General features: G+C 41.5%; 1 protein-coding gene across 2 annotated transcripts in view; it reads left to right on the top strand.

The window, feature by feature from the left end:
- The first annotated feature begins 170 nt into the window (after positions 1–170).
- Positions 171–13664, top strand: part of prkd2 (protein kinase D2) — a 45340-nt gene continuing 31846 nt past the window's right edge. For both annotated transcript variants that reach the window (XM_034225645.1, XM_034225644.1), the window contains exon 1: positions 171–1968. In XM_034225645.1, coding sequence (XP_034081536.1) covers positions 1642–1968 — 327 coding nt within the window. In that variant the 5' untranslated portion in view covers positions 171–1641. The remainder of the gene's footprint in view (positions 1969–13664) is intronic.

Genomic DNA, 13664 nt, shown 5'->3' with positions numbered 1-13664 from the left:
CTTCTTGGCACAGGTGCTGTATCAGCTACTGAGAACCAAGAATGAATAATCAATTGAGCTTTTTCTCCACTACATGAAATGTTTATAATGCAACAAATAGGTTTACATATATTTGTGAAAATTGTGCTGTAGTCCCCCCTAATGGAATATGCTCTCATATCCCTTCTCCTTACCTATATACATTTTTTAAATGAGACCAAACACCGAGTAAAAAATAAACAAAGCAGCACTACGGATACATTTCTATTGAGGATCATTCATTCAATTTCCACCTATAGTAAACAGTGCCCTCTTGTGGTGGATAGTAGCATCCTAGCAAACATTTGCAGCTGTAAAGTTGAGTTTTCCCGTCAAACTCCGAAGGGTGCAGTTGCATGTGGTTCATCAGTGTTAATGAAATGGTGAGAATGTTTGCCACCAAGTTATTATTAATCTGCATGCTTTTAATGTAATACATTGATTAGTGGTGCGCACAGTCATGCTGATGATTGAATTAACCCAGTATAGCATATCCTGGTGTGTGCAAAGTACCAGCTAAATTCCCCATTTTACTGAAACTTGCAGTCAACTTGCATGAAAACAACTTCAGGGTTAAGTAATTAGGTGTGGTCTCATTCTGCATAGGTGTGTCACTAACATATGCAAAGAAAAAAATGTGTTACAAAGCCTAAATAAGGCTGGAAATTGAGTTTTACAGAGGGATAGAAAGAGGCTTATGCAGTAAAAAGAAGAAGTGGGAGGGTTTGCGAGTTTCGAGCTGCCCCTTAGGCAGGATCTTTGCTGACCTACACTCAGGGAGGGAGCAAACAAGACACACATTACCCCAAAGCAAGGAAGAGGAAAGATAGAAAGAGGAAAAGGGAGGCGGGAGAAACCAGGAGTCAAAGGGCGGGACTTTCTGGCTGGCCATTGGCTTCAGGCTGTGTCAGTCATTTCACTTCCTCCCTGGCTTTGGCAAGATCACAGATGAGAGAACAGGAGGGAGGGGGAGTGGGAGGTACCCTCACGCGGCTCATTCTCTTGTGTGCTTTTTCACCAAAAAGACTGAACTGGGGCTGAAACTGAAACAGGGCAAGACTCGTAAAAGGAGTGCAGTCTCTTGCTCTCCTTCATTCTCACAGTTTCCTGTTTAAGGAGGCCATTTTGTAACTCAGCCTGAAGGAAAGGCACAACAAAGTTTGGCATTATTTTTGTTTCTCGTCTCTCCCACACCCGGGAGTTTCACAATCAAGTTTGGACTTTCTCCCCTGCAGAGCAGCTACTTTGGACGAGTGAGAGGGGAAGGAGGGAAGACGAGGGATGAGACCCTGATACACACTGCTCATGCCTGTCATGCAAGGACTATAACAGGAGTTTTATAACAAGAGCGCTCGGAAGAAGTGGCAGAAAGGAAAAAAAACAACTTCCTGGATAAGGGTTTCTTCCTTGATCCACTAGAAGGGAGCGGACACAGGACGCAGAGGAACCGGGACTCTGCTCAGTGTGTGTGTGTGTGTGTGTGTGTATGTATGTCCATGTGTCAGCGTGTGCATCCCTCTCTCATCCACTGAGACGGTTTCAAATGAGTGAGGGTTTCCTGGGAACTGTACACTGTACCTGGGAGTGTGTTTGTATGTAGAGCGCTTCAGGCATTGACACAGGATGGCTAACGTTAGCCCTTGTATGTCCTCGGGGGCCATGGCCCAGGTCTTCTTTCCTCCTGGGGGCTCCTCACCTCCAGGGTCTGCCGTGATGCAGCCAGGGACCCCCATATCCATGCCCTCTTTGCCCGTTCAGGGGGGGTTTCCTATGATGGACCTGACAACAGTGCAGATTCCTGGGGGGGCTGTGATACCCCCTCTTCCTCCCACTCTTGCAGGGGTCTCCTTCATCATCCAGATCGGCCTGACCAGAGAATCTGTCCTGATGCCCCAGAGCTCTGACCTGGCCTATGTGAAACAGATGGCCTGCTCCATTGTTGACACCAAGGTAGGACAAGTGTACATGTGGGGGTTAATGCTTCTCCAGGTGGAAAGCTGTTTATTTTGTAAAGCTGTCATAATACACGCAGCCTGTTTGTCAGATGACCAGTTTAGGTTCTTTCTCTTTCAACCTCTGTTTCTGTGTCCCATTCTCAAAAAATAATGTTGCTCTCATAGGTAAATAAAGGGGTTAAAAATGCCAGCAAACAAAGTGTTCGAGCAGAAAGCGGTGCCAGACATTGACAGAATGTCACAGTTCTGCTCCGCCCTAATTACAGCAATTAGAATGTTTCCCTCACTCAGTTGGAAAAATAACTTTGCCTTCAATTAGGCTTTGTTATGCCCCCACCAGCCCCACACACTGGCAGATGGCTGTATGGGCTCAGTGTTTGAGAAAGTTTCATCTGGATGTTCATTCGTGCTGTTCATGAAACAGGAAACGTAGGTCCGTAACACTTGCATTGAACCCTTTTACCTAAATGCATGTCTCAACACGCAGCTGGACTAAAGCAAGCCAGTATCCAAGTGTTGAGGAGCACCTTAACCTTCCATTGTCAAACAGAAGTGTGAAGACATTAACTGAACAGTCATGAGCCAACGCAGGTCTAGTGGGATCTTTCATTTATATATATTTATATAATCCAAATGTGTGTCAGAAGACCTAAGTCCTTTCTTTGTGATGGTCCTGAGTCTTCTTAACATCTCCTCAGATGTCAGGAACATCACTTTTAAGTTGTAGCTTTGTATTGCCAAAGATGTCAAAGGACTGATCACCTCGCCTGGGGACAAGGCCATAAATCAGGCCTTACTATTTCTTCAGCCTGTCCAAACTATTTAAATGATGGTCCTTTTGTTTAGTTTAGTTTATTTAGTTTAGTATTTTTTCAAATATATCAACAGCATTAGTTATAAGAAAATATATAAAATAAAAAGGAGGAAAGACAAGTAGATACCGGTGTGAGGATAAAAGAGAACAATAAACAACACAGTCCTTCTGGGAAGCACTCTTTTAATGCCTTGGTTTTACGCGTCTCTGTGGATGTTCATATGTATTCTACACTTACAATGTTTTACTTTTGTTACATTTATATCTTAACGATGTAGCTGTATTTCAAATGTATTATTCAGCATTTTAACTTAAATGATGATCGCAATAATTTGTTGAAATGTTTTTCTTTATTAAACTGCAAAACAAAACTTCAGAACCAACATATGCTAGAGTTGGGGAGGGAGGGAGAAGTACTGACATCCTCTTTGCAACAGGAAGCATCAAGTGTTATGTAAAATATGGTCTTCACAGTATTTGAGAACCAACAGGACATAATCATTCAACTATAGAGCAGCAACGTTTCACCTTATTTATCTATAGAAGAAAACACATGCAGGATATAACGTAACGCTGTTGCAGTTGTTTGAGCAGGCCATGCATTTTGATCCTCCAATTAAAGGTGTTCAGATTAGCAGATTTCCAGAGCCTAAGAGCAGCTTTGCAAAACCGCACACAATTGCAAATCCTCTAGGAAATATTGTTAGCTGTCTCCAAACAGCTGACCCACTCTGCTAATCTGTTCCTGTGCACAACAGTCTTTGCTTTCCCTTCCTAAATAATTGGTTCTCTAGCTGTCATGTACTTGGTTGAAGTTAGCGAGGTAATTCAGCTGTACTGTGCATACAATTCTGGATAACTGCACAGTTTAGAATGACAACAGTAGCTGCAGTCTGGCATGATTTCTAATGGTGTTTTCATACGATATGATATGGTTAAACCAGGTGTTGCGAACCATCTTCAAAATGTAAACAGCAATGTCTCTGTACAGCTCACTTGTGGCTTCATCTTCTCATCCTCTTTTTTCTGTTTACTCAAACTAACCCAAACTCTTCTGTGTGATGTAAGAGAGGTTGTTGTTGGGACATTTAAAACGCTAATCCTCTATGCAATACACTAGAGCAGGGGTGTCAAACTCAATTTCATGGCGGGCCACATTCGCATAAAGGTTGCACTCAAAGGGCCGGTTGTAACTATATAAATATATATATATAAAATAATGTATTATGTTACATTATTGCCTCTGAATTGGATTATTATAGGATAATAACTTAGTAATTAACTACGTCTGAAAGCAGAAGTCCAGGGCAAATAATTGCAAGTCTCTTCGGTGCGCATGTCACAAAACGAGATGCATTGCAGGACATGTAGTTTATGGGCAACCTGCTTCTGTAAAGCGGCATGTAACCGTATAATAAACGTATTATATTGTTTGCAACCTCTTGCGGGGCCACATCAAATTAAGTCGCGGGCCGGATTTGGCCCCCGGGCCTTGAGTTTGAGACCCCTGCATTAGAGTAACATGGGACCAAAACACAATTGGAAAGCTAATAAAATACGGGATGTTCTTTTTTTTTTTGTCAGGGAAAGACTCAGATGCAAGGCAGGAAGTAGAAGGGTCAATCTGACATGCAGTAAGACCAGACTTATGGTGATTAATAAACAATATAATAGCCAAATAGAACTGCCATACTCCCACAGCAGTTCTAACACGGTAACAACCTTCTAGCTTTGACTTTCTGTGTTTTTAGACACAGAAAGGAATGTTGATGCCTCTGCAGATTTCTATATATATGTTGGATACTATTTTGTGGTTCCTGCTCCACAGCATCACATTTAGAAAAGACTCCCTTCTCAGCAAAAGAAGATAATAGGCCTTTTTTCATGGTTTGGTCACATTTGTACTTCTGCCTTTTCACCATCTTCAGTCCAACTGCAGTCAGGACGCTGTCACATTCACCAAACGCACCCTACTGTATTTGAAATTTGAGAGACTATCATATATTTTTAAAGATCCCAAATATTTTTGGCTGAACTGTGGAAATGATGCACTAGACATCTAAAATATTTGATATTTGAAAAATGTTCCTACCATGAAAGGATTCAGAATTTTAAGGGACAAACAGTTGTCACAACGCACACAGGTTGATTATTATGTATAACAACCAACAGGTGTATTAAAGTACTAATTGTGATAGTGTGAAGTCAATCTTTGCCTCTACCTGGTTTGTTTATTAGAGATGAGTAAGGTCTATCTATGGTAAGATAATGGCACTACTGATTACATTGAATCTCTGTGTGGAGTTTGCATGCTCTCCCTGTGTTTCCTCCCATTCCAAAAGGTATGAAAAACATTTATTAGGTACTCCTGCCATTGATTATAAACAAGGCTTTGATTCAACCAACAAAATGTGTCCTTTGCTCCTTAATGGTAATGAAGTCCAAAGCAGATCAATATTCTTTCAATGAGGATTCAATCAATCAACGTTGATTTATATAGCCCAATATCACACATTTTACATTTGTCTCAGTGGACTTTACAGTTTGTACAGAATATGAATACGACACCCTCTGTCCTTAGAACCTCCTAGTAAATGCAGAGTTTCTTCAAAGTCTGTTGTTTAAAACTTGTCGAAAAAAGTGTTCAGACAATAATGGCTGTTTGTTCAGCCTTGCTGTTGGGTTAAAACTAATATATTGCTGGCTGTTTACAATTCAGAGTTGTTTTTGTTGAGTATGGCCTTTAGGGAATAGGTGAATGTTTCCAGAGCTATTTGTTAAGTCCTTGTCTCCTTTCCTGAGGTTACCTTTTAACTTTACTTTGAAAATCAAACAAAAGGGAAATCTGAAAAGCACCCTGATTCCTACTAAGAAAAAGACACTTAGATCTTCCCCATGCTTGTTAAAGCAAAACAACAACACACACACACACACACACACACACACACACACACACACACACACACACACACACACGGCAATACCCTAAATACAGAATTCCTGCCCTGCTAGGAGCTCCAGCTTTAGGTGGGACATTTGGACAATGGACAGCTTGTCCTGGTTTGGCTAACCGAGTACGACACATGAGTTTGACTGTGTGTGTACGCATGAATGCCTACATTGGTGTGTTTAGAGGGGTATTGAAAGTAGTTTGGTACCCCCGCCCATCTTTCCCATCCCAGAAAGGGTGAGTCACCGGTTCTGTTTATTCACAGGCTGCCTCCTTGTGTTCCATTGACACGTTTTTCCATACACTTCTCATTGGAGGAGCACACACTCTCCTGGCTTCAACTTCCAACACTAATCCAGAGTTAAGGGGGAACAACACTTTAATTAACAACAATATGTTATTTACAGCTCTTGTCAATTGTCTCCTGATCTCAACATTAACTAAGCCATAAACACAAAACCCACCCTTAGTCAAAAACTGTTTCTAGATCCAGCCGTTTCCGCACCTTTCTAAAACAGGGCTTTATACCTGGCTATAGTTCTTGCCAAAATCCCATTTAGCCGGCCCACCTTCAGTTGCCCCAACCCCCTCCTCCTCCTCCCGATGGAACAAGAACTAATAGTGTGGCCTGGAAACCAGCGGCCTGTGTCCATTCAACCATGATGCAGCTCTGATGTACTTCCGCTTTTGTTGGACAGGCCTCACCGACCCCCTTCTTTCCCCACATTTACAAATGTTAAATGGTTATAGCTTAAAAATACGACTTTGCTGTGACTCTTAGTTGTTATTTTCCAATACTAGGAGTGATGATAATGTTGGAAAAAAATACGAAATTCAGTTAATAACCGAATGCTTAACTTTCGTCTCGTTTTTCCTTAGTATTCTTTCCCTTTCCTTTCTCCTTTGTATTCCTCTCCTTTCTCTGTTCTTTGGTTTCTGGCATGTTACATTATATTTTTCCCTCTAACTGTCTTTGGGAACACTACCTCCAACTCTTTTACCTTTCCTCTCTAACTCCCCTTCAGATCCTATACTTCCTCTCCTTATCCGCTCATCTCCGGTCCCTTCTGCCTGCCTTATCATCGACTTCCTCTCAAGCTCTGCGTCCTCTTCCTCCTCGCATCCCACTTCCTGTTCATCCACTTTCGTCTCTTTGCACTCATCCACCTACTGTCCCTGCCTTCCCTATTAGCCATACCTTTTCATTAGGTCGATCACCCTCTTAAACACACTTCAAGTGAATGGCCTTTTAAAATCGGAAGTTTCACACTTCTGTCTTGTTGTACGTGGCAGGACAATACAGGTTTGGAGGACGTATATTTTCCTACTCAGTGATGAATCACTCATTCTGTACTCGACTTGAATGATGAATGTTTCCCCGTGAATAGTAGACATGGATGCCAGATAAGCCAGGCCTTGCCATTTTAAAAAAAACACACTGAGCTACAGAAGTGTAGAGTTGACATACTCTATGATCAGGTCTGGCTTTGTATTTCTCCTTAACATAGTTTGCAAAAAGGTTTCTTTCAACACTAACAACTTATTGTATTTTATCATCAGCAAGATGCACGTCGATTTTTGTTGACGTCAGTGGGTGTGTTAAAATGTATGTGTCAGCATGTGCGAACCTGCTGAGTTCTGGCAGTGTTCGCTGTCGTCACATTACTGGATACTAATCTGTGATGAGTTACAACACATTGCCAGCCAGTGAGCTGGGATGAATCCAGAATGGACGCACAGGAGGGAGCAATTCATTGCATTCAGTCTTCAACTTGCACCTACAATTTAGTTAATTTCTGTATTGTAACAAGGAATCAACAAGAATAAGTAACAAGGATCTCTCTCTGATTCTGTTGTATACATGAAAGAATATTCTTTGTTTTTAAGTTATATGGTTTAAAACACAAAAAGATCAGCAACTGTATACACACACACACACACACACACACACACATGCATACTCACATACAGACACACTCACACAAACACACACACAGCTGTTTATGAGAGCCATGCCCTGGCCATTGTTTCCACCTCCGCTTTGGAAGGGTCTGTTTCTTTATCTCTCTCCCCGGAGAAGCAGTTTGGCCCTGGGAATGGGATCATACACACTACCTCCTGTTTACCTCACACTCGTGCAAATGTATTCTACACACACAAACACACACTCACACAGACATTGTAAAATAACGTTGGCCCTGATTTCCAGATAAAGGCCCGGTGTGACAGACAAGCTCATATTGTTTGTATTAAAACAACAGTCAGCAATCAGCAGCTGTCGTTGAGGACTTAATTTGGTCTGACTTATTACAATCTACATCTACAATGCTGTTCACTGTACTGATCTAAAGTTACAGGGGTGGTTTGTCTAGCTGCATGGATTATTAAAAAAGCCTCTTGTATGGGTTGGAGCTACTGGGCAAATACACTCTGCTTATCAGCCCAAACCTTTGTTGGTCGATGAATAAATGCCAGTCAATTAGCAAGACACTGGCAGATGGACATACAAGTGAAAGAACAAACCACACCTTTATCAGCCTGCTTGACATTTGATAATTGAGCAAAGATTACAGTCACTGACCAAATGCAAAAATCTCACCAAAGTTATATCTGCAAAAACCTTACTGCAACAGGAAATGTTGTTTATTTTGATAAGGCTATACCCACAGCCACCTGTATCAGTTCTGCTTACCCATATATCTCTCTCACTGTGTGTGTGTGTCCCTCTCTTTGATACAATTTGCATGGTAGCGGAACAGCTTTGCATGACTGACCGTGCCTGGTGTCTCCTGGCTGTTAGTGGCAAGCTGTGGGGGAAGCTTAGTCCGCACAAGGACATTTGATTATTAAAAGCGTACACTGCTGGCTGGAGTCCAGTGACAGGGATGTGGTGGAGGTGGCGTGAAAAATTGAACAAACTCCGGCTAAACTTATTTGGAAGATTACAAAAGTTAGTTATTACTCAAAGTGTTTGTTGTAATTACAGACACGATCACGGTTTCTAGACTGACTTCCTGTTCACCGCTAAACTTTTTTCTATTCTTCTAAAGGGATCTATTTTAGTCACTCAAATGCATGGAGGGCACCTACCGTTTTGGTGCATATATGTGTAGCAGTGCAAAGTACAAAGGGCTGGGTGAAGGGGAATATAGATCAGAGGGTGTAGTGATTATTAAATACACCCAGCTGTGCTAATCACAGTGATGCATGACAACACCAGCTCAACCAATGGAAAAATGTTTCTTTAGCAAACTGGTATGGTATGGATGGTGCAGAGCGATACAATGTGACCACACAGCACCACAACATTTTCAGAAAAAGGCATATGGTGAGGGTTTACTTTGCAGAATATTTGTATATGTTGGTTCTGTAGCATCTTGGTGACGTTCATATGTGATTTCATGAATGTAAACACGTAGGAGGATCTTGTGCAATGGCGCTGCTCTCTGGCGTCTTGTACATTGTGAAAATTGTGAAGCCCATTGAGGCAACCTTTTACTTTGGTCTAAATAAAACAAAATTGATTCGACTTCACTTGGCCTTCTTTGACCTACCATACACATCATACACATAGTCCGAACCGTTTTACTGTGCAATGAAGGATGGTTACAGACATTTGGGATTTGTTGATTTTCAGATAAACATTTCAATTACATTGTACTTGGCCAACTCGAGAGTCAATCTAATCATTTGAAAGCTTGTGTGTGCTGAATCAGATTCTATTGTAGCCAATGTTGCTGTGTTTCTGGAACACAACAATTGTTTATTTTATAAATGGGTACAATGTTTTTGAAATCAGTACAAATTAGGACTAAAGCTAGTCGAAGCAGAATGATCCTGTAAGGCCAACCTGTTTTCTTTGTTATTTATGTTTTTCTAGGGCCCATTCGGCCTCTTGGACCCCTGCATTCCTTCTCTTGTCCTGAGCAAAGGAGACCATATGATTCTAATCTGGCGATTAGCATCGGTAAAAACGGTTTTGTGCTGTAATCCAATTGGAGGCCGCAGAGCTGAGCGGCATTTAGTGGCATGTGGAGAGTTTGTACCAGTTGGAGAGAATTTATCCTCATGTCATAGAAACAGGCAGAAACACAGGGCTCTTTGAAGGGAGGGGGAGCACTGGAAATCAAGGATAGATAAACTAACACTCATATTTTCATTACACAGAGAGAGACTGTTAGTGGGGCCTTCTTGATGGTAGCTACTTACATTACATTTCACTTGTTAGATGCTTTTATCCAAAGCGACTTGAATACATTCAGTACTGTGGGCAATCCCCACAGGCAAGGCAAGGCAATTTTATTTATATAGCACTTTTCAGCATGTGGCGATTCAAAGTGCTTTACAGATTAAAAGCAAAAGACATTTAAGAACAAATACAGCATAAATACATTATTAAAAACGCATAATAAGCAAAGGTAATGAAATAAATAAAATAAATAAACACAGCAGGTACAGAATACATGACTAAAAAGGCATACTGTAGTATGAGTATGGGCAGCTCAATTAAAAGCAAATAGGTGCGTTTTTAGTCGGGACAGGAGCAATTTGGGGTGAAGTGTCTTGCCAAGGGACACAATGACATGCTAACTGCAGTGGGACTCGAACTTGCTATCCTCTGATTCGAAGATCAGCGCACTAAACCACTGAGCCACAGCCTCTGCTACTGTTGATATACCTGAAAAGAAATGTAATTGTAGGGGCCCCGACGTTTTTAAATTCACACTTTTGTTTCTTTATTGTGAAATGAAGTGAGAAAGGATCCTGATTTTAATTTAGAAGATAGCAGAGGACAATAATTACAAGAGAGGCCAATATTTCAGCTAAATCTCCTAGAAAAACAAGAGCAGTTACATCAGGGCATGAAACTATTGGCTGCTATAATGTCAGGTGTGTGAAGAGTGTGTGTGTGTGAGTGCGTGTTCTTGGGAAGACCTCAGACAATCGGCTCAGTGTGAGGGTTAACTGGGTGGGTTGAGATGGTCTGGGGCAGTTCTGCAGTGTGTGTGTTAGAGTGGCCTAGACACATGGTGAGGTGTCTGCATACAGGGGACGCTCAGTTATGATCGGAAATGGGTAAACCACCGTCTTACCTCAGTAGGTAAACACATGACATCAATAATGAAGCCTGAGGCCTGTACTACGAAGCCGGTTTTTCACTTAGCGAGTTAACTTCAGAGTAAACTCTGGGTTTCCGGTCCTACGACGCTGGTTCACTTCTTACCAGAGTAGATCCCCATGGTAACTTATGCTGAACGGTTCGAGGATAAGAGATCAACTCAGTGAAAGCACTGCCTGCTGACCAATCAAAGCTCAGTGTGCGGAGTTTAAAGCTATCAAGTCATATTACAGGAGAAAATAAATACAGAAAAACTGCCGTTGCAGGAAAGACGGCCGGCAAAAAAAAAAAAACTGACTGTGTGAACGTGAAAATTAATAGAATATCACCTCCCATCTTCAGAGCAATCTGACTATTATAACATTAGCGTTAAGAAAGCTTGCTTAAATATCTGCCACAACATAAGTAACCGGATCAAAGTAACATTACGTACAGTCCAGGACACTGTGAGTACAGACATCGATGTGTCCCATTATCATTCATATCACATCATAATGTATCATATATTTCCTTATCTGAGTCAGCTTCTTGAGCCGTATCTGGCCTTGCAACACTTACATTGTCACATACTGTATGCAGAAGTATTATTTTAAGCAACACATTAAGTTGACGAAACACTCGAGCCAAATGTAATTAAAGTCAGATCCACTCGTGTCTTAGACGGGGCAGTGATATCATAAACCTGTTAATGTATGCATTTACCAGCTGTATCCACCTTGCAGGTGCAGCTATGTGGCTTTTATCCTGGATAAAGTGTTTAAGTCATGGATGTTTAAAGTTTAAAGGTGAGGTAGGTAAGTTTGAGAAACCGGCTCGAGATACACTTTTTGTTATATTCCATGGAATGCTCTTAACATCCGATAGCAATGAATATCTTCAGTGCTTTGACAAAAATTCCATAAAAAAATGTCATCTGTGGAAGCCGTAGTACTGTAAAAAGTACAACCAATCCGTTTAGCCGGGCCGGATTGGATTGGATTGCCGCCCTGTCTGTCAACCTTCCATCTCGTGCACGGACAAATGTATCTCGTGCCCTCATTGGGCGTGCATTGCAGCAGTACTTCAATGACTCGCCAGCAACAGGCGGCCACTTTCACCAGTCTGCTGACGTCATGTGCGCGTTCATGTGTGTTGGAGGAGGTGCTCTGTAAGGAAGTCTGAAGGAAGGGGCGGATTCTTTTCGGCTGTGTACTTTATTTTAGTGCACTCGAGCCGGTTTCTGAAACTTACCTACCCCACCTTTAACTTCTTCATATTTGTCTAATATTATAGTTCACTTTTCATTCAGGAAGTATGACGCTGTGCTGTCAGTACGCTTGTCCATGTATGTTTGTGATTGGTCAAATGTTGCTAACCCCGCCCCTTTCATGTGAACACGCTCTCAGCCGGACGGAGAAACCCTGGCTTGAGTTACCGAGTTGATAACCAGCGTCGTAGGACCGTTTAGCGAGATCTCGTTTGTTAGGGTTAGTTAAGCCAGATAACTCAAACATTTCCAGGGTCTGTTGAACTGGATTCGTAGTACAGGCCTCTGGTCAGTTGAAGAAGCAAAACATAATGTGTGTCTCCATCCAGGCCTTCAGTTCCCACATGGTGTCGGATATTCACCATGGATTTAAAAGTTGTGTTATCTAATGATCACAAGTTCTTTTTTATTGAACATAAGAGTGGTTATTCAACCAAAGTCCATACTCTCTCTCTCTCCTGTTTCATGTTTTTAAGCAATAGTAAGTCACTTTTGGCATTGTAACTTTTTTAGCTTTTTTTCAAAATAGATGGATTGACGCCATTTTCATGTTTGCCTGAACAAGAAACCCGTATAATTAGCTTTGCATGAACATTTATTCTAACTCTGTCTAATGGTAACTATTATAAATAAACACTTGATTCTCTTTGCCAAAAAGTGAATAAGCATATACAACCAGAATTATAGAACTATTGTTCAATTCTGAATCAGTTTGTCATATGAATGGAGTTTAGTGTGTAGCCTGCAGCGCCCCCCTCCCTCTCTTTCAATTAGGATCTAAAGCCATGCCAGGGAAAGTGGTGAGGAGATGAGTGAAAAAAGGGAGAGAAAAAACAGCGTGTGGAGAGGAGAAGGGAACAGGCACAAAGGGAAAGGGGATGACTCAGAGTGCAGAAATGTGCCTATTGTGGCCCTCGGCATGCAGCTTCAAATGTTAGTGGCCCTCTTGGCGTTTGGAGAATCAGCTTCTCGTAGCTCAGCGTGTGTTTAGCTTTCTTTGTGGTCTCTCAGGTAGATCTGACAATAAATCAAAGAAAAAGTACATGATGATTAACATTGGCAGTAAAAGGATAAAGGAAAGAGCAAAGAGCAGATCAGTGAAGTGTTGTGCCAAAAGGTTTCTTTTATTTATCTAGAATAAAGTCTCTGTAACTGTTGGATGATGTCACTACAGGCGTCTGGAGCACCTGTGTTCACATGCGTCAATCTCTGTTTCTATCATCATCACTCATTTGATTAGTCGCTGATGTTTCAATAGATTTGAAGGCGCCGTTATCAATATAGGGATTTTTTCTGGTTCGGAGGCAGATGCTTTGACAGTGACTGGATCGTCACAGTCTAATACATGAGCAGTCATGCAGAGAAGTCAGGCCACCCTTTAGGCCTCATATTTCAACATGATACCTTGGACAGGTGAAGAAATGTTACTTTAATGAAAATAAAATCAAGATAAAAGTGTTCCTGCTCTACCACAGTGGTAAAGTTGGTCAGCTTAAGAGAACATGTGATGGAAGCTAATAATTCAGTAAATGTTTGGAATACTTATGGTAATGAGGGCCCTG

Source organism: Gymnodraco acuticeps, unplaced genomic scaffold (assembly GCF_902827175.1).
Source record: "Gymnodraco acuticeps unplaced genomic scaffold, fGymAcu1.1, whole genome shotgun sequence".
Classification (NCBI taxonomy): domain Eukaryota; kingdom Metazoa; phylum Chordata; class Actinopteri; order Perciformes; family Bathydraconidae; genus Gymnodraco; species Gymnodraco acuticeps.
The sequence above is the reverse complement of the archived record's forward strand: the minus strand, read 5'-3'. Positions and strand labels throughout refer to the sequence as shown.